This window comes from Arthrobotrys flagrans, assembly GCF_004000055.1.
Source record: "Arthrobotrys flagrans strain CBS H-5679 chromosome Unknown unitig_15, whole genome shotgun sequence".
NCBI classification, from domain to species: domain Eukaryota; kingdom Fungi; phylum Ascomycota; class Orbiliomycetes; order Orbiliales; family Orbiliaceae; genus Arthrobotrys; species Arthrobotrys flagrans.
In genome coordinates this window covers 429,824-452,060 of record NW_027137545.1, presented here as the reverse complement: position 1 = coordinate 452,060, position 22,237 = coordinate 429,824, and the positions used below count along the sequence as shown (strand labels likewise).

The 22,237-nt window shown below is 47.5% G+C and overlaps 11 protein-coding genes across 12 annotated transcripts; 5 read left to right on the top strand and 6 right to left on the bottom strand.

Moving 5' to 3' along the window:
* Positions 1 to 1,583: 1,583 nt before the first annotated feature.
* Positions 1,584 to 2,079, bottom strand: DFL_000118 (uncharacterized protein; the record flags this gene model as incomplete). The annotated part of the gene is made up of 2 exons (XM_067629759.1): positions 1,584 to 1,849; positions 1,968 to 2,079. The coding sequence occupies 2 exons, from the start codon at positions 2,077 to 2,079 to the stop codon at positions 1,584 to 1,586; spliced, it is 378 nt and encodes a 125-aa protein (XP_067494641.1).
* Positions 2,080 to 3,244: 1,165 nt separating this feature from the next.
* On the bottom strand, positions 3,245 to 3,669 carry DFL_000117 (uncharacterized protein; the record flags this gene model as incomplete). Its single annotated transcript, XM_067629748.1, has 2 exons — positions 3,245 to 3,507; positions 3,579 to 3,669. The coding sequence occupies 2 exons, from the start codon at positions 3,667 to 3,669 to the stop codon at positions 3,245 to 3,247; spliced, it is 354 nt and encodes a 117-aa protein (XP_067494640.1).
* Positions 3,670 to 6,267: 2,598 nt separating this feature from the next.
* On the top strand, positions 6,268 to 7,056 carry DFL_000116 (uncharacterized protein; the record flags this gene model as incomplete). Its single annotated transcript, XM_067629737.1, has 4 exons — positions 6,268 to 6,304; positions 6,483 to 6,679; positions 6,756 to 6,850; positions 6,927 to 7,056. The coding sequence occupies 4 exons, from the start codon at positions 6,268 to 6,270 to the stop codon at positions 7,054 to 7,056; spliced, it is 459 nt and encodes a 152-aa protein (XP_067494639.1).
* A 549-nt stretch (positions 7,057 to 7,605) lies between these two features.
* Positions 7,606 to 8,537, top strand: DFL_000115 (uncharacterized protein; the record flags this gene model as incomplete). The annotated part of the gene is made up of 3 exons (XM_067629726.1): positions 7,606 to 7,715; positions 7,788 to 7,876; positions 7,945 to 8,537. The coding sequence occupies 3 exons, from the start codon at positions 7,606 to 7,608 to the stop codon at positions 8,535 to 8,537; spliced, it is 792 nt and encodes a 263-aa protein (XP_067494638.1).
* Positions 8,538 to 9,404: 867 nt separating this feature from the next.
* On the bottom strand, positions 9,405 to 10,919 carry DFL_000114 (uncharacterized protein; the record flags this gene model as incomplete). Its single annotated transcript, XM_067629715.1, has 4 exons — positions 9,405 to 9,825; positions 9,892 to 10,265; positions 10,326 to 10,433; positions 10,488 to 10,919. The coding sequence occupies 4 exons, from the start codon at positions 10,917 to 10,919 to the stop codon at positions 9,405 to 9,407; spliced, it is 1,335 nt and encodes a 444-aa protein (XP_067494637.1).
* Positions 10,920 to 11,879: 960 nt separating this feature from the next.
* DFL_000113 (uncharacterized protein) lies at positions 11,880 to 12,428 on the bottom strand (the record flags this gene model as incomplete). 2 transcript variants are annotated; one of them, XM_067629704.1, is made up of 4 exons in its annotated part: positions 11,880 to 11,907; positions 12,001 to 12,050; positions 12,136 to 12,224; positions 12,362 to 12,428. In XM_067629704.1, 4 exons carry the CDS (start codon positions 12,426 to 12,428, stop codon positions 11,880 to 11,882), a joined length of 234 nt encoding a protein of 77 aa, XP_067494636.1. The 2 variants fall into 2 exon arrangements, with proteins under 2 accessions (XP_067494636.1, XP_067494635.1); XM_067629703.1 differs by having other exon boundaries at positions 11,884 to 11,907; positions 12,001 to 12,060.
* Positions 12,429 to 13,591: 1,163 nt separating this feature from the next.
* On the bottom strand, positions 13,592 to 14,410 carry DFL_000112 (uncharacterized protein; the record flags this gene model as incomplete). Its single annotated transcript, XM_067629692.1, has 3 exons — positions 13,592 to 13,849; positions 13,918 to 14,228; positions 14,296 to 14,410. The coding sequence occupies 3 exons, from the start codon at positions 14,408 to 14,410 to the stop codon at positions 13,592 to 13,594; spliced, it is 684 nt and encodes a 227-aa protein (XP_067494634.1).
* A 500-nt stretch (positions 14,411 to 14,910) lies between these two features.
* On the top strand, positions 14,911 to 15,727 carry DFL_000111 (uncharacterized protein; the record flags this gene model as incomplete). The annotated part of the gene is made up of 3 exons (XM_067629681.1): positions 14,911 to 15,176; positions 15,244 to 15,501; positions 15,646 to 15,727. 3 exons carry the CDS (start codon positions 14,911 to 14,913, stop codon positions 15,725 to 15,727), a joined length of 606 nt encoding a protein of 201 aa, XP_067494633.1.
* A 339-nt stretch (positions 15,728 to 16,066) lies between these two features.
* Positions 16,067 to 17,771, top strand: DFL_000110 (uncharacterized protein; the record flags this gene model as incomplete). The annotated part of the gene is made up of 4 exons (XM_067629670.1): positions 16,067 to 16,243; positions 16,300 to 16,347; positions 16,406 to 16,527; positions 16,586 to 17,771. The coding sequence occupies 4 exons, from the start codon at positions 16,067 to 16,069 to the stop codon at positions 17,769 to 17,771; spliced, it is 1,533 nt and encodes a 510-aa protein (XP_067494632.1).
* A 771-nt stretch (positions 17,772 to 18,542) lies between these two features.
* DFL_000109 (uncharacterized protein) lies at positions 18,543 to 19,893 on the bottom strand (the record flags this gene model as incomplete). The annotated part of the gene is made up of 3 exons (XM_067629658.1): positions 18,543 to 19,530; positions 19,658 to 19,764; positions 19,846 to 19,893. The coding sequence occupies 3 exons, from the start codon at positions 19,891 to 19,893 to the stop codon at positions 18,543 to 18,545; spliced, it is 1,143 nt and encodes a 380-aa protein (XP_067494631.1).
* A 520-nt stretch (positions 19,894 to 20,413) lies between these two features.
* Positions 20,414 to 21,985, top strand: DFL_000108 (uncharacterized protein; the record flags this gene model as incomplete). Its single annotated transcript, XM_067629647.1, has 2 exons — positions 20,414 to 20,652; positions 20,713 to 21,985. The coding sequence occupies 2 exons, from the start codon at positions 20,414 to 20,416 to the stop codon at positions 21,983 to 21,985; spliced, it is 1,512 nt and encodes a 503-aa protein (XP_067494630.1).
* Positions 21,986 to 22,237: the final 252 nt, after the last annotated feature.

The following is a 22,237-nucleotide window of genomic DNA, read 5'->3' as shown; positions in this document are numbered from 1 at the left end:
AACAGATCGAAAGGAGTTCCGTATTTATATGAGAGGGGTTAGAAAGGTCTCCGTGGAATTTGTTTCCTGCCCTATAGACCCAGTCGAGCTAAGTCAGCTTCCCAAGGACAAAATAAAGACAATCCCACAGATAAGTACGTTTATAACACCCAAGGTAGTTGTTTACCTATTCAGGCTTGTAAGATGCTACTTACAGATCTATTTGCGACTTTAGGTGAGAACGTATTGATATTTTTATCGGGAAGAAAGAGAAGATTAGCAGCCATAATCGGAAGTATGTTTTACATAGGGAAACTTGTGTAGAATATTTCAAGGGGCTCTCAGATCTAGAGCTGAACCCAGCTGCAATTGGCTCGAAAACCGATGTGGGTTTTCAATTTTCGCAATTACCGCAATTCAATCTAGTCGCCAAGGCGCTCGAGACCAGCAGAGTCACTGTCGACCCTAATACCTTCTTGGAATTCTGTGAGACAGCTGACTACCTCCAAACGAAACAAATAATGGAAATCATTTGTAAAAAGGTCCCAGGGCTAAAATTCGTCAATAGTATCTATGACCTGAACGGATGCCTCACCCGGTTGGTTGAGTGGGTGGAGAAATGGCAGCTTCGGTATCAAGTACAGATCAGATTTTTCCGCGCAATCTTTTGGATAGAATATAGAGCTGCTGTAAGGAGACACAGGGCCGCGAAGGGGTGTCGACTACGAAGTGGTTGGGAGGATGCTCCACGGCATTGGTAGGTCGGGTTTTTTATTTTTAGTTACCGATCGAGGATATAAACACTAAGTTATGTGTTATGATAGATATATGTACTTATATATGTTTTCTTTTCTGTCAAGCCGATTGATTAAAATTGAGTTTCTACGTTTGGAGATCACACAAAGTCAATCCGGAGCTCTGATAGACTATCGAGTGGCAATACCGAAGATAGATATGGGGAACCTCGATTCAATTGCAATACAGGTGCAGTGAACGATCGTACGACGGGCCATTGAATGACTCTATTGTTGCAAATTTTACTCGGCGATGCCCTCTAAATCGCCCAACTACACATACACTTATGCAAAGACCTAAAAGTCCGCCTGTATTAAAATTTCTAGAAATTACCACACTGTTTGGAGAGTAAGGTATCCGATTATGAGATTGAAGGATTGATATTCTGATACATATTTGATGGTATATTTCTATAGCTATACTAGTTTTGACACCGTCATTTAGAAGATCTAAGTATTGTGGATACATGCAATATACTGTGGTTGACATTACATTTACCGCTATTGTATACTCACATCCCGAATATTTCCATAGCTAACATTTGGGGCCTTTTGCAGTTTTTTGACCCAACTTAGTTACTTTATCACTTTCCAACATTGTAACAACGTATAGATATATAGACATCTATCCATCTGGTTTCTTTCCGCAGCTAAACGTCGTATAGGGTGCCTACCTACCTATCTGCTACTTACGACTATACCTTGAATTTCATAGAGGGTATCACAATGAGAAAACCCAAATGCACGTATACTATGATAAAGTATACTTACAATTGCTAACCCTCTCTCACTTTGTTTTCAAGCGTCTATTTATTGCGCAGATGTGGATCCGCCAGTGATGGCGACAAGTTTAGCTATCAGAAGCTTAGAACCTCCGCCTGCGGGACCCCCTGGGACCAATGCATTTTCATCCATAGACTTCCTAGGGTCCTTGACAAGATCAGTGACTTCTTCTACATATTCAAGGCGTTTTCCCGCAGGAATCAGGTGGGCCACATCTGGATCAGCTTCAAATTGGCGAGTGGCATAGCTAAGATATTGCCCGGGGGTGATTCGGTATCGCTTATCTACCGTCTCTAATTTGATCGGAAAGATTATTTTAGTAAGATTGTTCTCGGGGGACTTTCGTATATAGGGTTCCTTTTATACACTGGCTGCGAGTTGGAGTTGGGTGTTATGTTAACAGAAACTTACGGTAGATTGGGGTGGTCATAAACGGGAAGGAGATCATCAAGTTGAACGTATTTGCGCCATGTGCTCTTGGATTAACGCCTTGAGGCCCATCGCCTAGTCTTGGTGCCGACATTGTTGCAGGGATATAGTGTACAGAGATCTGTAAATGTATTTAGAGTTTAATCGAACAATGAAATTGGTGATAGAACGGTTGATAGATTGTTGCGATAGCGGAGCTACTGAGAATCAAAGAAGATATGTGAGTAGGAGATGTGGAATCGGAAAGGAAAGAATAATCATTCAAAATCCGGGATTAAATAGGACAACTGGGACAATTTAGCTGGGTTGTTTCCCTCGGGCTCATGTTCATCCGTCGATATATGTGCGCTCGCAATAGGGAACCCGAAAATACGGTTCATGTATATGAGTTTCTTCGGTTTAAACACATACTTACTGCCAGCGGCCGCATGTTCTCGATAGAAGCCATAACCGATTCGAATTAATTGTCCAAAGATCTTGTGTATGGGACATCGAGATCTCGATATCTGTTTCGACTACATGAATTTGGGAATTACTACTAGGCTCGCTAGTGTACGCACCTAGGTATTTGTGCGGTATATTATTACTTGAGGCCTAGGTAGGACCTGAAAATCAGATGGATTACTGTCATACGATCATATCCCAACTCTCTACACAATTTATCTGAACATGTTTATTAATACCCCTTGAGACCTTCCGTCATATTGTGTGTGAGGCACGTCGGCGACGAAACCATCGATAATTGTGCTCATAATTCCACGTATTTTGTGCGCATAGGATGATAAGCTTCGTTAGTACGAGGGCTACCCTTAAAGTTGGAGGTAGCTTGGTATATATTTGATCGTTGCGCTTTGCATACACATGTTATGTCCTTTCGGAAATTTCTTAGCTAGCTAGAACTTGGTTTCAGAGCTTGAAGCTGCCGTATAACTAGGTTATATTGATCCGGATAAAGTAAAACTCAACCTGTAGATCTAGTTTATTTATCTCCTTCACGGATTTCGTATACAATTGATATAGTCCACAATTTCCCCAGTTAACACATTCTCATTGTTAAAGGTTCTACAGCTCGTAAGTACGCTGGAAAGTATGTAGGTCTGTGTATGTATGATTGATGATCGATCGTCTAGATCCCAACACATCGTAGATCCGCCTGTATTTATAGAGCGGTACGTATAGACCCGGCACTACGCCTTATACGGTATACCGCAACACTCATACACAATTTTCGGGAACATTATATGCTCTTACACCGATATCTAATCACTATCGAACTCTCCCCTCTCATACCCAGGTATTGCAATGATATCAACATACCTTCCACTTTCCTCATTAGGTACTATTCCATTATTTCTGAAAGTTCGTCGAGTCTTCAATTCCTTGTTAGGATTTCCTCCATGAAAGTATCTCCAAATTTCATCATCATCTAACAAGGCGTCCATATCGTTGTAGCTTTCGAATACATCGGTGACTTTGGAGAGGAGATCGCTCGCGGAGATGTTCGTGAAGGTCTTGTTCGGGCCTACGGTATTTCATGGAGGTTAGGTTGATTGTATCGAGGAGGAGACTTGAAGGGGTGGTTTGAGTACTTACGCACGGTATCGGCATCATCTACAGCTGGAATCTGTGGAGTTATGTTGACGGTGAAAGTTTCACCACGGGAGCGACGAGAACTACCACTCATTTTGCTTTATTTTCGTTGGATTTGAACTTGGATTTTAGCAAGTTGTCGGTCCAGGAAGAAACGACTTGAAGTTAGGAGGCCTAATATAATGAGATATATATGATGGTTCATTTAGCAAAAAAAGACGAGACTGAACTTTCGAACAGCTTTTATATTTCACAGGAACATATCTGGGGCCGTACAATCTGTTTCAAAGATTTGGATTTGGTCTTTTGATAGCATTATTTTGGATATTTGAATGGTGGCGTCGAAGCCAGGCCCAGGAGCTTATATTGTATATGTCCGGGAAAATAAATAGTTTTGTCTCTCACAATGCATGGCAGGGTGTCCGAGTCGACTAATTTAGCAACGTTGACTTTATATTTATTTTACAGGCTCGGATTCATGTGGGCGAATATTTGACTCGGGTCGAGGAATTGCAACAATTTCCAAATCCCAAGATTGATTATCCCATTCCGAATGCGCAAACACAGATCGTGGTAGCTGTGAAATAACTGTTAGAGAAGGGTAATATTATTTCCTGGCCTTGGCTTTTGTTGGAATAATAGTTACTTACTTGGTCCATCCTCAAGGATTTCTTCAAAACGGGGCTTCCTGGTGAAGGATAGCTATAGCTCCATTGTTTTATATCCTCTTCAAATCTGTATGCACTCATAGCCTTTTCTTCTCGGCGTAATACCTCCCCAACTTTTTGTACCATCTTTGGCTGTTGATGTCGAATCTGTATATATGAGTATCCTAGCCCATCTTGGATTTATTCTGTAGATATATACCATGTGAAACAAGTTTGCACGTTAGCGCAGCTTCACGCCTGGGTACTTACAAACGCCCTTATCGCCATCTCCATGTCTACAACATGTGCGAATATAGTATCTGTTTTGGGTTATTGCAATACCGGTGTAGGGCCGTCTCTTCGGGCCCCCATGGTATTGAATTCCAAGATATTTGTTTAGTGTGGCCGAAACAGTTTTGCGAAAAGATTTTGGCTCAGATGGTAAAGTACACGTTTCGAAACAATGCCGAGACTTTGCTCGAATCCAGTCTAGGGATTCAGCTTTTTCGGTTCTGGATCTAGGAAAATTAAAAGTCCAGCAATACGCGGTTCAGGGTATGAAAGATCACTGATTCCCGTCTCACGCTGGAGCCGTGTCGGGCTCGATGGATTCCGACCCGGCTAGATAGAACCCCAGCGGTTCAAAGGTTTTCAAATTAGCTACCAATTCAGATTTTGGTGTTCCTTTAGGGCGGTTGGAATACCACGCTCTTTCGATAACTCCCCCCTCCAAACGCATAGATCCTAACAGTTCCATCCATCGAATATTCCAATACCCGAAGAATAGATCCATTCTAACACCAACCTCCATCAGGCAAGGGGAGGGGGGTATACCCGTATTTGATCCCGATTTTACCTTGACGTCTCGGTCGTAACCAGCCATCTTGGGTGGATTCTCGGCGGTCAAGGGGTCTTCGGGTCCGGATGGTTCTTTCTTGCTCGGATACGTCGTGGAAACAGCGACCGTCACTTGTAGCAGTGAAGTTGCTCAGGATGGATATGGACAATGGAAAGGAATAACTTTTCAATGCTACTTGTCAACTGTATGAAAACAAAGCTGTTGGTCATGAGGGGTTCGGACATTCACTTCAACTTTTCTAAATTCGGAGATATCCCACCCCAATGGCAACCTCACTTCCCGAACATACCTTGTCTTATCGCCAGTTTTCTCTCAATCCAGTCTCGAAGCAATTATAATGATAGCCACACTTGGAACCATGCCACAGTTCAGCCACAAAACTCCAAAACGGGAAATTTTATTCGCAAAATACAACAGTACATTGTGTTGTTCGATCGGCTTAAAATTACCCCAACATTTACTAATCCCGATGCGGTCCCCTGCTGCAGGTCATCGTACTTTCCCGATGCGATGCAATACCCTTTCTCCACATCTCGGTCTCGGAACTCGACAAGAAAGCAAGCTCGAAAGTATTACGGTGATGTCGATGGGTAATTCCTCCGTTTTCGCCGACCTCACGGCGTCCGAGGCTCCCATGAATCCAACTCGTATGCATATGTTCTCGAAACGAATAACTGGAAGTACCCTAGTTGGCGCGGGGCTTCCTATGTTTCCGCATGATCACCAGACCCAAAGATTCACGAGGAATTTAAAAAACCAACCCTTGCATTGCCGACTTTGGTCTCACGCAATATACTCTTGCAATCCGTCCCAGAAGTTGCGGGAGGGTGAAAACTAGAACGGATGGGAACTTTCCGAGGGTAAAAAGCTCGAAATGATGAAAGACTAAACGGGCGAGCTTGATCGAGAGGGGGATTCCAGGCGAAAGTGGCCAGGTTACCTTGCAGGGAAACACTACTCGGACGACACTAGCCTCCTGGTTTTATTATAATATCCCCCCTCCCGATTCGATTTAAGCTTGCCCCTCCTGCAGGCCCCTCACATCTTCCTTTCTTCCTGCAGTTCTGTGGATTCGTAGAAGCGCAGCTTAAGCTCCTGCTCCGCTCTGTTGTATTTCCGACGACTTGACCTTTTCTTTTCGAAGTTCCAACGTTTTACAACGCAGTTTCTCTCACTCTTACCAGAGATGTCGACGGGGACTCTCGGACTCAGAATCGGAACTCGTATGTCCCCCGAATGGCTCCACCAGTAGTTTTTATTCGTAGCATGCATCGTAGCATCCCAACATTTTGGCGGTTTCAAAATGGCAGATACCGCCAACAACCGCCGGCGCGCTCGGTTGCAAATTATCAACCCGCCCTTCGTAGCATAAATAACGCTAACAATACCCTCCATAAACAGCCATCACCGCCCTGGCTCTCCCCCTCTTCACCTCCTACTACAGCCTCCTCGCCTACCGCGTCATCTCCACCCGCGTCGGAACCGGCGTCTTCGTAGGCGATAAATCAAAGGAAGGGAAAAGTTCACAGGATACTCCGGATCCGTTGACCATTGCCGCGAGATCCCATGCCAATTTCGCGGAGAACGTGCCTTTGGCGGTTGGTACCCTGTTTATATCTCTGGCGATATAATATAGTCGGGTTTGCGATGCTGATGGGTTATTCGGGGATATAGTTAACGATCACAGCGCTGGCGGAGATTAATGGTGCGGATCGGAATATTCTCGCAGGAGCGTTGGGGACTTTGTTCTTATTGCGGGTTGGACATGCGTATGTTTTTGGAATTCTGATGCCTTGTTCGTTCGACTTTATATGGGTTCGAGCTGCTAATGTGGGCCGTGGATAGTGAATTCGGGCTTCGTCGTGCGGCAGCGCTTGGACCCGGTCGTATTATCGGATTCCTTGGAACTTTGGGATATCTGGTGGGGATGAGTGGGTATGCGGCATGGTTGACGAAGGGGTATTGGGGGTATTAAGATAGCTTTTAATGAGTGCATGGAAGGATTAGCCATGAATAATAAATGTACGAATATGTAACGATAGGGAAACAATCGCAAAGCTATGAATCAGTCTCGGGTCTAAACGATCCGAAGTTTTGAAGCGAGTTCCTTCAACACATCTGCTACTCACGAGGTTTCCCGGCCGTACGCCAAACCGCCTGCGAATCGGATATCTAAACCCTTGAAGTCACGTTTTATTTACACCCGAAGCCATCGAGGTATCCACTCACCGCCGCAGGAGATACCTTGTCGCGTTAACAAATTGGGGTAGTAAGGCTTCGTCAGCAAATAGCCATCTTTGGCTGATTAGTCCTCACAACTCCTGTTCATGATGCCGAGCAGCCTCTAATTCCTTCATACTGCATATATATATCTCGGACGTATATATACCGCAATCGACTCCCCAAGTTCGTGTCCTTGATACGAACCATCTTTCGAGGCGTGTCCACAGCACAACTACAGCCCCGCCAAGCAATTCCGAACCTCCACTTTCGGAACCTCACATACACCTCACGTATCTCCAAAATGGCCGATACCCCATCCGCGAAGAAGGCTAAATTGGAGCCTAAATATGAACTTCTTTACTGGCCGGCAATTCCCGGTCGCGGAGAATATGTTCGTCTGGCATTGGAAGCGTACGTTTGATTCTCCCGCATCAAGGTGATACTGTGACGTCATATACAAGCTGACGGGAAAGCGTATGATAGCGCCGGAGTACCGTATAAAGACACTACCAATGAATCGAAAGAAGGGATTTCCGGTCTTGTCGGTTTGATCAGCAGGGACAATGTCACCGGTAATACGCATTTCCACTCAATTGCGCTCCCTCAGTTCGCTAAATTGACCATCTTACGATCCATACAGCCTCGGACGAAGCCCCAGTCCTCTGCCCTCCCATCCTTCGAGTCCCGGACTCCCCAATCCTCCTCTCGCAAACCCCCAATATCCTCCTCTACCTCGGCGACCACGAAGGTCTCGCCCCAACAGACGACAACAAATACCTGGTCCACCAATACACCCTCACAGCCCTCGACCTCGGTGATGAAGCCCACAACGCCCACCACCCCGTCGGCGTAGGTCTCTACTACGAAGATCAAAAACCCGAAGCCCTCCGCTTCGCCAAAGAATTCCGTGGCTCCAGAATCCCCAAATTCTTCGGCTTCTTCGATAAAGTTATTAAATATAATAAATCTAAATACCCGGAGTCAAAGTATTTGGTAGGTGAGCAGATAAGCTATGCGGATACGACGGTGTGGCAGGTGGTCGATGGGGTGAACCATGCGTTTCCGAAGAAGGTGGGGGAGTTGAAGGAGGAAAAGGGGTTCGAGGAGTTGTTCGGGTGGTATGAGGGGTTGAAGGGGGAGGAGTGGTTGAAGAGTTATTTGGAGAGTAAGAGACGGTTGCCGTATGCGTTGGGGATATTTAGGCATTATGAAGAGTTGGATGTGGATCAGTAGCTGACCAGTTGATGGTCGTATAATGCATAGAAGAGGGGGGGCTATCTTGGTATCGAATTCGTTGGCTCGGTTTGTGAACGATACGACAAAGGTTAGGCCCGATATGCTGTATCGATACGTACTAGGAAAAACGTAATACTCTGTGGTGACCCGAAGCCAATAAGTCTATAGGTTCCGCCTCAAATTTGATCTTCAACCCAACGCTACCACATTCCCCCAACTTCTACTTAACGATCCATTGTAAAGCCAAGTTCCCAGGGATCTCTTGAGTAACACCTACAACCTCCCGTCGTCGGAATCAAGTTACTCCCTCTCGTTCTCTCGTAGTACGCCGCTAAAGTTACCCGCTCTCGGCGAGGAAAGTGGGCAAAAACCCACGTGTCGTCGGCACCGATTGCGGGGGAGTTTTGGGGGAATACCACGGGGTCAACGCGGTTCCTTACAAAACGTGTAAAACGGAAACTCACAACTACGACAAAGTGAACGGGAACGATTCGACAGACTTGATATTTTCTTGCTTTAACGTCCACCATTAAACCCAGACCCTCTCGAACTAACTCCAAATTAAAATCCACCCGGTGGCTAACTATCAAGTTCTCGGAGGAGGCAGCATAAGCCTCTCGATATAAATCTTCTCGTCACAATGGTTCCACCATCTTCCCAGCGAGAACTCAAGTACTGATAGAAAAGAAAAGCAAAAGCGAATGTAGGTAAAAGAGTGCAGAGGGGATCTAACGTTAAAATTACACCATTACCATCCTCGCGAAACAAACGCCTCTGCACTCTGTATAGCTCACCCAAACGTGATAAATTCAAAATGAAGGATGTCAACTCAACCCACCGAACCTCACCCATATGTATAACCCTCTAAACAGGGCTCCCAATCCTCGACGTCGACGAATAATGCACACTCTTCTCGACATCGCTCCACCCGCTCCCCGTCCTCGAAATCCCACTTCTCAACGACGCCATATCCGACGGCCTAATCTGATCGTGATGCACAATGATCCTTCCGTGGACGCTCCGAGTATTCTTACGGGCGCGATCGTTCATGCTACCTCCGCTGCTGTTGCTGTTGCTACCATCCGTGCTATCGCTGCCGTAGCTGAGAAGCTTCGGGACGTGCTTGATGCAGAGTGCGCGGAGGGCTGGGGCCGAAGCGCAGATGATGGCGAGGTTGAGTTCGACGATTGTCCAGGTGTTTATAATCGGCGTTTTGCCGGTGCCGCCGGAGGTGAGAAAGTATTTGTGTACCGCTTTGAGGCGAAAGATGGATGCGATGCAGGCGCTAAAGTACCCCGTCAGCCCGCTATCCAAAATCGCAAATTCGTAAGAAATGGAGCATAAAACTTACAAAATCCCCAAACTGAACGTAAAAACCGCCGCAATCCTCTCCCGTCTGTAAAGTTGCAACTTCATAACCATCGGCAACGGCAAAACCCAAATGATCACATCGCTCAAAATCATCAACGATCCGGTGACGAGGTACGGAATGGTTTGGTGTGGATCGCAGGTGCTGGTGTACCACTCGGACCAGTAGTTTACAGGATGGCATTTGAAGATACTGTAGAGTACTACCGTTGCGGCGGTGGCGAATGTGAAACCGAAGGTTGCCCAGACGGACCATCGGAGGTACCGGGCCGGGGAGAGGGTGTAGTAGAAGAGGAGGAGGGAGGATTTTATGGTCAGCGCGGTGAGGGGGTAGAGGATGTCGAGGGCGATGTAGAACTGTAGTTTTGCAGATATTAATATTGTCATCGAGAGCCAATCGCGAAGGAAGGGTCTTACTATCTGTTGGAGGGCGATTTCATTCCAGCTGTAGTCCCAGAATTGAGAAGCCGTGTTTATATTGACGGCGTGGTACAGAGCGCTGGAGCCATAGACGAGAGTCATGAACTGCTTTCGTTAGCATGTGCTTTATCATCCGTAAGCCGTACGTAAGGAACGTACATAACCGAACACCATGATCCAATCGTAAGCCCTAACACCCCCCGCAATAGTCTGCCGGCTCCAAAGCCTCAGCGCAATAATAATCGTCGTAAGCACCGTAAACACCGCAAACACCGGCACCAGAATGTGCCCCGAACCCGGCATCCTCGGCAACCGATCGGCGACGGCATCGAGCCAAAGGATACTATCGCGTAAAAACTCACGACGACCCAACATTTCAAGCAAAATGTCAAGATCACGCGGACGAGCACCGCTGAAAGTGAGGATTTCGGTGTTCGTGGCGTTCGGGGTGGTGTTGTAGAATCCGGCGAAGGCGGAGACCACGTCGAGCGTCTTGGAGTCGTAGAAGTTACGGGCGAGGAAGCCGAGATTTATGGTGATCGAGGCGGCGAGGTTTAGGTCGGCTTGGGTGAGGTTTACCGGGGGCCCCATTGCGGAACGAGCGTATTAATTATCTTGAGAAGGGATGGAAAAGGCGACGAAAGAATTTAAAAGATCGTGGCAAGGAAATTATTATAAAATAATCGAAGCTTGATGAAAGAATGAAGTTTTGACCGATGATGTTTCAGGCCGAGTGGGAGGATTCGAGGTCTTCTTATACACCTTCGACCGGATAGACATTACGCAGATTGGATAAAACCATCTACTCAATTAGCACCATGGCCAGCGATGTATTCTAAGAAGTGGAGTACGATCACGTTAACAAAATTCCATATCCACCTGGTGTTTCCACGCCCTCGTTTCAAGATTCTGATGCAAGATATCTAAACCGTGGCATTGCAAGGCAAACGTCTTTTTTTTTCTTTTGCAAGACGGAATGATCCGTGCTTTGCTCGTTCCTCATGGAGAACGCAAGCAAGGTAAGGTAAGGTACAAGTGCACTTTGCTAGACATGAACAATCCACCCGCATCTCCCACATGCGTTCCTAGTTTAATGTCAACGTGGTTAAAGGGGTATGCGGCACGTCTAACTTTATACCATAATTTTTTTTCGTGTAATCATGTGGGCATCCCTGGTTATATTGTAGTGCCTGCATGTCATGATAGGGGGTTGGAGAGCCGGGTTTTTGGGATCCATAGAAACTAGACCAGATGTGACCCGTGTGGATTCTAAGAGTTCGTTTTCGCTCAAGATTATTCACTACTATGGCGATGTAGCAAGCCATCTGCCATGTTCTCGCTTCGTATACCGAAAGGTTCTTTCAAAACCAGAAATCTCGAAACCCTTCGGCACCGGTCAAGTCATGATATGTGTTGACCGTCGTCAAAAAATTATATTTAGCCCACGCAAGCCTGCATGGCCAAGAAAACCCCGACCCCACCGGCTCTCACCGGTACTCGAAAAGATCTCTCATCCCGTGTTCCACCGCCTCAATCCAAACCCTAAAGCTACTAATCAATCCGGTATCTCAGATGTACCCTAGTGGTCACCTAAGTAGTCAGCGGTTGCAGCTTACCTCAGTACCGCAGTTTACCCCCGGTCTCGCTTGGAACTCGTGAATTGGAATCTTACGTGCTGCGCGGTGTTCCTGGGGCTATTAAGTTTAGACCGTCGCCGGGGGCCTGCCAAGTACTTATGAGGTCAGTTTTTAGATTTCCGTGAAGACCAACTTTACGAACCGGAACCGCATTTGTGGAGCGTCCGTACCTGACATGTCGACATCGCCTCACCTCCCATCCACCCGTCTGCCGGCGTTTCACCGATCGAGACCTTCCCAAATATATGGGTGTTTTTTCCTGCGGTCATGAAACAATGGTGATGGTCAGCAATGCAGGGCGCCACCGCTGTGTTGATATCGCTCGGATGCAGATTTATAGCAGGGGATTGCGAGGTGAAGGACGGAATTAGAGATATATATGTAAGGGGTTCAGACCGGTTGGGAAAATAGTTATTTTCGGTTTGAGATCGGAGGTTGAGGTCTTTCCGTCTTTCTTTTTCATGATGGCCTCGAGTCTTTTCGGGGAGGTTGAAGATACCGTGAACCTGGCGAGAACCCTCACCGGAAATACCAATCAATCTCTCAAGTCCGCCAGAGTTAGCCAGCGGCACAACCTGCTTACAATGCTGCTATAATCCTCACTGATGCCTCCGAGCAAGTTTTACAGCAACCTCGGACCGCCGTCCATAGATGATATGATTTATACATACCAAGCCCCGAGCGATTATCTCTCCCCTGGGGAGTATTGCTGTCCTACAGCATAACCGCCCTTGTCGTCAGCCTGGATCTCTGTGCCGCTTACGCACCTTTTCCCAAGCGGCATATTTTTACCGGTTGTGCAAATTATCGATACGTTAAGACGTCCATCTTTTATGCGATATCTTGCGACGGATGTCTACCGTTCGTTTTGCGGAAGGACTTCAATACGTGCCCGCTATCGTTTCGAAACCCACTCCCCTTCCTCCATCCAAAATTAATGTTTATTCAAAAGATGCATGTTGCCATCGATGCCATGCGGCGTCGGATATCTTTTTGTGCGGTACGAGAACCTATGACTCGATGAACTTTCCGACCGCGCAAAACCCCAAATATTCGAAATCACGATTGAGATCTTATAGCTTATCGTGCGTGTTGCCACCCAAACCTCCCTCGTACGATCGGGCATTTAACGATATACATTAACATCACTCCTACGTCGAACCGTATCTTGCGGACAACATCGTCATCATCCTTTTGTGTTGTATCGTATGATATTAAGGAGCGTAAACCGGTCGGCCGATATGATATAACGGCTGTCCTACATCGCAGGGTTAAACCGTCCACCGTCCGTTCCCCGCTCGGGTGAACTCGAGGATGCGACGATAAAAAGGTATATATGTAAAAAGGTATATACGACCTCTTCAAAGGAAAGTGACAGAATATAAAAGAACCCACAAAAGGACGCCAAATGCCAAGTAACATAAACCCAGGGGACAGATGATAGGTAGGTGGGTAGGTAGGTAGGTAGGGGGAGAGGTGAAAGGAAACTATACAGGTCGGAATAATGAAGAAAAATCGCTAAAGGAGCACGAAGCAAAAACAGCACCACGTTCAACCCATTAATGCCCCCAACCGTCAAGAAGAAAACTCGTGAAACCGATTACCGAACCGAACGTAAAAATGGAACTACAACAGTCCGCTCAGCAGCACACCCATCGAAACCGCCAGCGACGCTAACAGCGTCGTAGCACCGATGGAGACGTGCGATCCGGCGGCCATCTTTAGGTTTAACTCTTGAAGGGCGAGTTCGGTGTAGTTTATTTGACGGTCCGCGTCGGCGAGGTGGTTGGCGCCCATGTTTGTGGAGTTGAAGCAGATGGAGTTCCAGATTTGGGGGTTGCCGAAACGTTGGGCTTCGGTGTCCGAGAAGGTGATGTCGGCGCACTGTTTTAACATCATATTAGCCTCGTGATCTTTTGTTTGTGAGGGTTTGGAGCAGAACGAATGCGTACGTTGTACAAAGCGCTTCCGCTAGCAACAAGCTGAATGATCTGAATGGTGGCATTGACACCCGCTTTAACCAGCGGCTTTAGCGACGGTGGGATCAGAACGTGTGGCAGACAGAATGTGCCGTTTCCTCCGGTTTGGTTGAACGTCGGGACCATGATGTGGTTCCACCTGTTGACATCGGTGGTTTCTTGGATGTTGTCGCCGATGGCGATGTTGATCGTGGTGAAGGCGAAGTCGTGGAGAGGGACGAAGGCCATCGCGCCACCGTTCGTCGGCCAGAACGAACGGTTGCCGGTGGCTTCGAGACCGCCGCCTATTATTATTCAATCATGTTAGTTTTGTCCGTGGCGCTGACGTTTATGGAGAGAGTAGGGTCGTACATGGGAATTGAAATTGAGTGTTGTAGGAATTTCCTCTGTCCGGTGGGTATGTGATGACAAAGTGAGCGGAAGCCGTAGCCGCAAGAACGACGGCGGCGACGAGTGAGCGCAGCATCTTGTCGGATATTTTTTTTTAATTTTTTAATTTTATACGTATAATCGGTCGTGGGTGTGAATATTAATCAGAGCCTGAAGAAAGGGCTGTAGAAATAAATATTTATTTCGTTCCGTCGGGTCGTCGTCGAGAGAGCTCAAAGGTCAACTTTGAGCTGGTCGGGGGATGTTGAACAGGTCCTCTTCAATCCAGCAGGCGGGTGAGCGTTTACAACTGAACTCTTGTCGACAAAAGGTGAAGGCCGGAGGGTATGGTACTAAAGAACCCGAGATCACGTTCGTTCGTTCTTTTCGAAGGGATGCAAAAAGGTACAGTCGAAAACCACCAAGGAATCGAAAAGAGAGAAAAAGGGAAGGGAAAAAAAGCAGGGACGAAAACCATGTGGGCGGCAGCTGCATTTTGAGTCCATCTTCCTTCCATTCATCTTTCTTCTTCATGCACAGCTAACTCTTCCTGTTGGTCGTCCAGCCTGCACGGAACATAATCCCACCGCCCGCCCAATGATCGAGGCTCCTGCCCGTGAGCTATTTCTCAGCGGTTATAGATCGTTCGCAAGGGAAGAAAATAAGAAAATCTGGGCGGAGGTGGAAAAGGCGGTCGAGAGCGCTTCCTCCCGTCTGGCGATTGGCTCCAAGTCGGGCTTGGCTGCCACCCCGGTGCTGCAGCATGGCCCAATCAGAGGGCGTACCAACCTCGTCCGCAAATCAATCCCGGTTCTGTTTGTTCAAGCAAAGACAGGCAGGCACGTTGGACGGCAAGATTCGATGTCGGTCGGACTCGAATTTGTCAAGGCTCGAAGGCGCTTTTGGAGATTAATATGGGTTCTAAATTAGATCTCGAGATATGAGACGGACACATGTTCAGATCCGGATTACCTCTGGATGTTTCGTTCCATACTGCAGAACGGGTACAACAGGCAGCCCAACGATGGATTGGAGCTTTGCCGCAATCGATAAAACAGCAAGTTGGCTTGTTCGAACAAGAACCCCGCAGATCCTCTTGCATGAATGCCATTCTTCCGGTGTCTTCCGTCTCCCAGGTCTACCCTTGACCTTCATCCAATCGGTCGCTATTTTTGGCGCCATACACGGGTACGAACAATACCTTCTGAAGCCTTCGCAGTTTCCGATCAAAGCTTGTTTTCTCTTGTGTTCATCTTAAGCTTCTGATCGTCCATTATTTTTCGAAGCGCGCGGTATCGTAAAGTCTGCAATTTATTACTCACCTGCTTGTAGATGCCGTTTTCCGTTCGACCTGCAAGGGACCGGTGCCCGCGCTGCCGAATCCGATTCTTTCCTGGAGCTGATCGTGTCATGATCAGAATTATATCGGATGTCTACACACATGTAGGCCATCTTTGAAGCTACAGAAACGGCTCGCTTTTCAACAAACCTATAAATCTCGAATTTATACCCGCTCCCGTTTATTGGAGTCGAGCGAACCAAGAGATATGACAAGATATTCCAAGCTCACAAGCAAGCGCGAATGGCGTGCTTTCTTAGCATTCAATTCATTGGCTGGGACAACACCACAGCTCGTCGTGATGGGGTAACAATGGAGTCTCATCGAATGACTCCTCCTGAATTCTGTAACTACAATTAATCCTGATAATCGATACCGGGTTTGAAAAGGGAGGTATTCGATTAGAATCACACGATGCTCTCCTTCCGTTCTCCAATCCCCCATCGTGAGCCGACTGCTGCGACAACGCGTGAACCGGAGCCCACGCGACAACTACGGGTTCATGTTTCCGAGAAATGGAGGAATTTTGTGGTTGCGAATTGGCATTTGGGGTTTACGGCGTTTGGAGGGCCGCCGGTGCATTTTCAGATTGTACATTCCCCCCGTTGGTATCTACAAGCTTAATTGCTAACACGAGGGCTTGGTAGTTCCACACGAAGTTCGTGGACAAGTTGAAATGGATCGATGAGCAGATGGTACGTTAGGCCACTCATTCTACGCCCTGCTGTCACATTGATACTAATATGTAAAAAGTACCAAGAACTGTTCGCCCTCTGCCAGGGTCTCCCGGGCCCAGCGAGTACCAAAATGCTGTTTTGCATAAACTCCATTCACGGCGGGTTCCTCAGCGGGTTCCTTGCATTCTGCATTTGGTGGTCAGTCAGTCCGTTTATCCCGCTTCCGTGTCTTCCGGATGCTGAATTATAATGTTAGCCTACCCGGCGCCGTAGGAATGTACACCCTCTCCCTCGGCGTCTCTAAAATCGGGGAGACGATGCCGTCACCGGTGTATGCCCTCCTGTCGGGTCTTAACGCCGCAACGGTGGGAATCATCGCCCTGGCGGCGGTACAGTTATCCGAAAAGGCGATTACGGACCAGATGTCCAGGATACTGGTGTTTCTGGGAGGAGCGGTGGGGATGTTATATTCCGCGCTGTGGTTCTTTCCGGTACTGATGTTCGCGGGAGGGGTCGGTACTGTTGTGTGGGATTACCGCTGGCTTCATAACTTCATCAAGAAGTTTAAAAAACAAAGAGTTGAAAATCAGGAAAGTCAGGAGGTGATAACCTCCCCACCACCGATCCCAGACGATACTCCATCAATAACCTCCTCCTCCACCACCCGCCAAAGAAGACAAAATACCGACCATCCCATCCTCCCAGTCTCAACCTCCCCGGAACCCCCCACCACACCCCCCTCCTTCACCCCGGAAAACCAACTCCTGACCTGGCGAACCGGCCTCTTCGTCATCGCCGCCTTCTTCACAACCTTCGTAACGGTCATGGTCCTCCGGGGTACCCTCAAAACCCCACCCCTCCCTTACTCCGTCTTCGCAAACCTCTACCTCGCCGGTACCATAATCTTCGGCGGTGGGCCCGTGGTAATCCCTCTGCTGCGAGATTATATAGTAGGCGAGGGGTGGGTATCCAGTCGAGATTTTTTATTAGGACTCGCGATCATTCAGGCTTTTCCGGGGCCGAATTTCAATATTGCCGTTTACCTCGGTGCTTTGGCGGTACGTAACGGGAACGGGAGCATGCCGAAGGAAGTAGGCGCGATGATCGGCTTCTTCGGAATGTTCACACCGGGGATCGTATTGGCAGCAGGGGTAATGGGTTTGTGGTCAACGATCAGGAAACGAAGGTGGACGGTATCGTTTTTGAGGGGTGTGAATGCGCTAGCCACGGGGTTGGTTTACACCGCGGTATACAGACTTTTTCAGACCGCAGTGTTGGATGAGGAGTATAGCGGTGGGAGGGAGTTGGGGATCGATCCTTTTTGGGTGGCGGTGACGGCCACCAGCTTTGTCGGGGGGAGGTGGTTTGGGATGCCACCGTTTTTGGCGATATTGATCGGTGGGGCGTTGGGGGTTGCGTGGTGGGGGGCGGTGAAGGCTTGATGTAGACGTTTACAATAAGGCGGAATAAACGGACTTTCCACGCGCAGGGGTATTAGGGAGGAAGGAATGATATTGTATGAGAGGTCGAAGAGCTCGCAGTCCTGAATTCACCCGAGAGTCGTATACCTAATCCCACGATATCGAAATCATTCCCTTTTGTGATATCAATTTTACATAGAACCCGGCGGTTTCCCATCCCCACGGTGAAAATTCAACATTCGTCGGTCACTTTTTGTCGGGTGGTCTCCAAAAGACCTTTTTTGGTACCTCGGCGTAGAATACTCTGCTGCTGCTGCTGCTGCTGCTGCGAAAAGCCATCGAAAACGAAGCTCCTTACCACCATTCTCACGTCGATGAGCATAACCAACTCTCGTCAAAGGAAAGTTGGATTCGATCCGGGCTTTCGATGGGGATGCATTGCAACTTTATTTTTTATGCGTGATTTATTTGATTTGATTTTGATCTAATTTATGGGACTTTATTTGATTTTTATCTGATTTTTATCTGATTCTGGTTTGGATTTGATTCTGAGGTTTGGAAAAAGAGAAGAAAAAAAACACTGGGATGTAATCGTAATGTTCAATAGGAGGACTATGCAAATCTAGATGCTACGGGTGTCATCGGACGACAGCATATCTCATAGTCAGCCTTGTATCGCAAGTCGCAGTCCATAACACGTTCCCCTCAAATCCTTCGAGAAATACAAAAACCCAAACTCCATAGGCCGTACCGATCCTCTAATAAAGATAATCAAGTGTAGGACCCGACCCCCTACGCCCCTCCGGCCCCCCCCCAACGATTCTGCCCATGTGTATTTTTGTACATCCTCGGCATGTAAAGCCTCAACGACAACAAAGTCTCATCCTCCACACTCCTCCACGTATCATCCAACTTTTCCATTTCACAAACATCAAAGCAATCACCCGCCCAAATCCCATGAACACCGTCGCCATTCTTTCTAACCGCTTCATCTTCAAGCCCTCTCATACTGGGTGACCATGAGATCAGGAATAGGAAGATGATGGTGACAGCTTGATCGATCGGGATGGTTTGAGATCTGAAGAATACGTATTCTAGTTCGGATTTTAGAGTTTCACCGGCGGTGAAGGGGATGTATTCTTTCTTTGTGAGGTTGCGGATGACGTAGTTTGCGGTTTGGGAGTAGACTCTCAAGGTTCCGTTATCGAGTTCCTTTGCACGTTTGATTAATCGATGAGTCCAGCTTGGAAGGTCAGCCGTGAACACGATTAGAGCATCCATTGGTGATTTTGAAAGTTGACTTTTTAGTCTCGGGAGGGGGAAGCGGATCATTCCTCTGAAATTGTGGAGTAGATCTTCGGATAAGTCGAATCTATCGTACCGCTGGAGAAGGGTGTGGGTTACTTCGAAGCGGTGGTAGGTAGGACGACGGTCACCGCGGTTGTAGGTGAGATTGAAGGCGTTAGGGATGGGCGCTCTTGGAAGTACTTCTAGCGCTTCTTTGATTGGTTGGATTCGGGGTGGTAGATCCGCGGTGACGCTGGTTAGGGAGCCTAGACAGATCAGGGGAGTGTTGATCCATGCTCCTTTCATGCGGTCGTGTAAAGAGACTCGAAGCTTTTGGAGACAGACGGAAAGGAGGGGGTTGCAGGTAAGAGAGAGGGAGAGGATGTCGGGAAGGGAGTGGAGGTGGTCGGTTACGGCGTAGAGGAGTTCCGGGGGGAGGGCGAGGAGGGAACAGTTTGGTTGGGGGGTGTCGCGGATTGGAGGGATGTCCAACCTACGCAGATATGTTAGTTAGCATTATAGTCATTACGGGTGTTCGTAATCGATGCCATGAAGGTTCGTGGTAATAAATGAAGTCTTGTGATTTTAGGAGAAATGCAAGTAGAGATGTGGGTACGTACCCTTCAAAGGGATCAAGACCAGGAGCTGGCGCTCGGATTTCATCGAGCAGGTGGCAGGAGAGGGCACTGACAGCCAGGTCCTCCCAGGTGGCGCACCATGGCATCGCCTGTATTCATTGTTAGTATCATTCTCATCATCATCATCATCATAACGATATCAAGGTCCGTGGGGTTTTATATCAGCTCGCCTCTTTGGTCGCAGGGCTGAAGACCCTCCACAGCTGCATTTCATCCATGGCAGTTTTTCTTATCCAATCCGATAATTTGATAGTGGATATCGTATGATGCCAGTAGTGAAGGCGTGTATATGATGGTGATGTTGACGGTTGTCGAAAGGATCCATCTATTCTATGAGCGAGAGTTGATCGCAACGCAAGCAGGGATCTTTGGGACTAGACCTAGTTTGGGGGAAATTGTCTTAATTGGGTTTAGCTGAGTATAAAAACTTCTTATTTGGGAAACTAACCAATTCTGGGCGAACACAGCACACTAGTCTTGAAATAGCAGTAGCTTCGTAGTGGGAAATTCCATTTGGGCCTCCAAACTGCTCTTTCGGCTGGCTGAAGATCCTTGTTAGTAACTAGCATTACGAGGACGTAAATGCATATGCAGCCTCACATGATAACGAGAGGCGAGTCATCCCTTGCGTTCGCACCGCGTAAATTCAGTTCATAAGAAGGCCAATTCATGTCAATTCATTCCAAGATCAAGGCAATAACTCCTAAGATCTTGACGGGTCGATAATTTCAATCGGAGATGCTGCTTCAGAAAGAGGGGAACGGCCTCTTCGCCGCCCTGCCCACCGAAATCTGCCATTTCGTCTTGGAGTACATGGACAAGCAGTCTAGAGATGCATTCGCGAAATGTTCTCGTCATTGTTATTCCATCGCCTTCCCTGCCAGATTCATCGGAATCAAATTGTCAGAGGTCAATCATAGATATTGGCTGAAAGTATTCACGCGAGGGTGGTTGGCGCCGTTGAGCCGATGGGTCCAGTATGTCACCTTTTCACACAAACAACAAGTATATCTCAGCTAACACGGAAACTACTCCAGCACGGTGGTACTGGACATCGCAGAAATAAAATACATCACAGCCCTCCCCTTGAAACTAACAGCCTTCCCAAACCTCCGGGGCCTAAAATTTAGCATCCACGCCCCCAAACCTTTCGAAGGAAACGTATTCGATGCGTTCTTCTCCACCCTCTCCACCCTTCCATTCTACCACAATATCACTCACATTTCAATCGGCTGGTACGGATACCACACTCGCCTTGAAGCCCCCGGCCTCCTTTTCATCGGCGGAGGGGATGGGCCTGCTCAATTACAAAACGAGATCAAGGAGGAAGAGAAAACGCGAGACGATTATGAACGCGATTTGGGATTGTTCCCTGAAGCACGGGATATCCTCGGCCCTCACCTTTCTGGAGTCAAAGTCATCGAGAAGACGCTGAGTGGTGATATTTATTACCCCCAAAACCTACAGTCACTTGAGTTGAGCATGGGCTGTCAGATGCCGTACTATTACACGCCGATGTTGAATTGCTCAACGGTCACGACTTTAATCTTTGTCTTCTTCCCCTCGGATTTTAGAGGTAGTACGCAACTTACTAATTCTCTACAATTCCCGACGGTAAAGAATATGATTATTAGCCATGTTGGCGTTTATTCGAATACCGCCATCATCGCCAAACATTTTCCAAATGTTGAGTTCATGGCGGTAACAAAGTACTGTTCTTTATACTGGACCGAATTCATCAGATCTCTTCCTCAAATCAAAACCTTTAGTCTACCTTGGGAAAAGCTACGTTGGCGGTACACCAAGTTGGACTTCCTCGAACGGGGAATCAATAGACTTCTCGCCGCCGGCTACATCCAACATTTCCCAACAATTACATTCTCTGGAGACTACGGAGCCGAAGGAGGAGCTCGTCAGAAGTATATTTCAGTAACGTGTAAGATTTTTCCAAATGCACATGGATACTGGGATTTCAATTGGGAAGGGGATACGGATTACAAACCGGAGGATATGCCATTACCAGATTATCAGCAGGAGATGTTGAATAATGCGGAGAATAGAAGGAATGCGGTGAATAGAAGGGATGCGGAGAATAGAAGGGGTGAGGAGGGTTCTGGAGAGGAGATGGATGCGGAAAGTGAGCACTCGGAGTATGTGGATAATGGGAGTAATAGGTATAGGCGGTCGGATGGGGAGGAAGATGAGGAATGGTTTAGTGGGGATTCGGAGTATTGGGACAGTGGGGATGAGGTGGGGGATGGATCTGATGAGGATAGCGAAATGGATTTGGAGGGTGGTGGCCATTTTTAGTAGGATTGTAACGATATTGCATGCACATCGAGAGGTTAGAAAAGCTGGGAGTTTGCTCCTCGGATTCTAGTTAGTGAATTTGGTTCTTATTGCTTCGGAGGTTCTCTATAAATAAAATCAAGCCGGTTGTCAGGTATGGTGCGGCGGGGTACGGATCTACATTTAAGCCTCCGAGTTGCTTTTCGATATCACGATGTCAGAGACTGTCACAAAACCCCAAGAACTAGCTCTAAACGTTAAATCGAAGTCTAA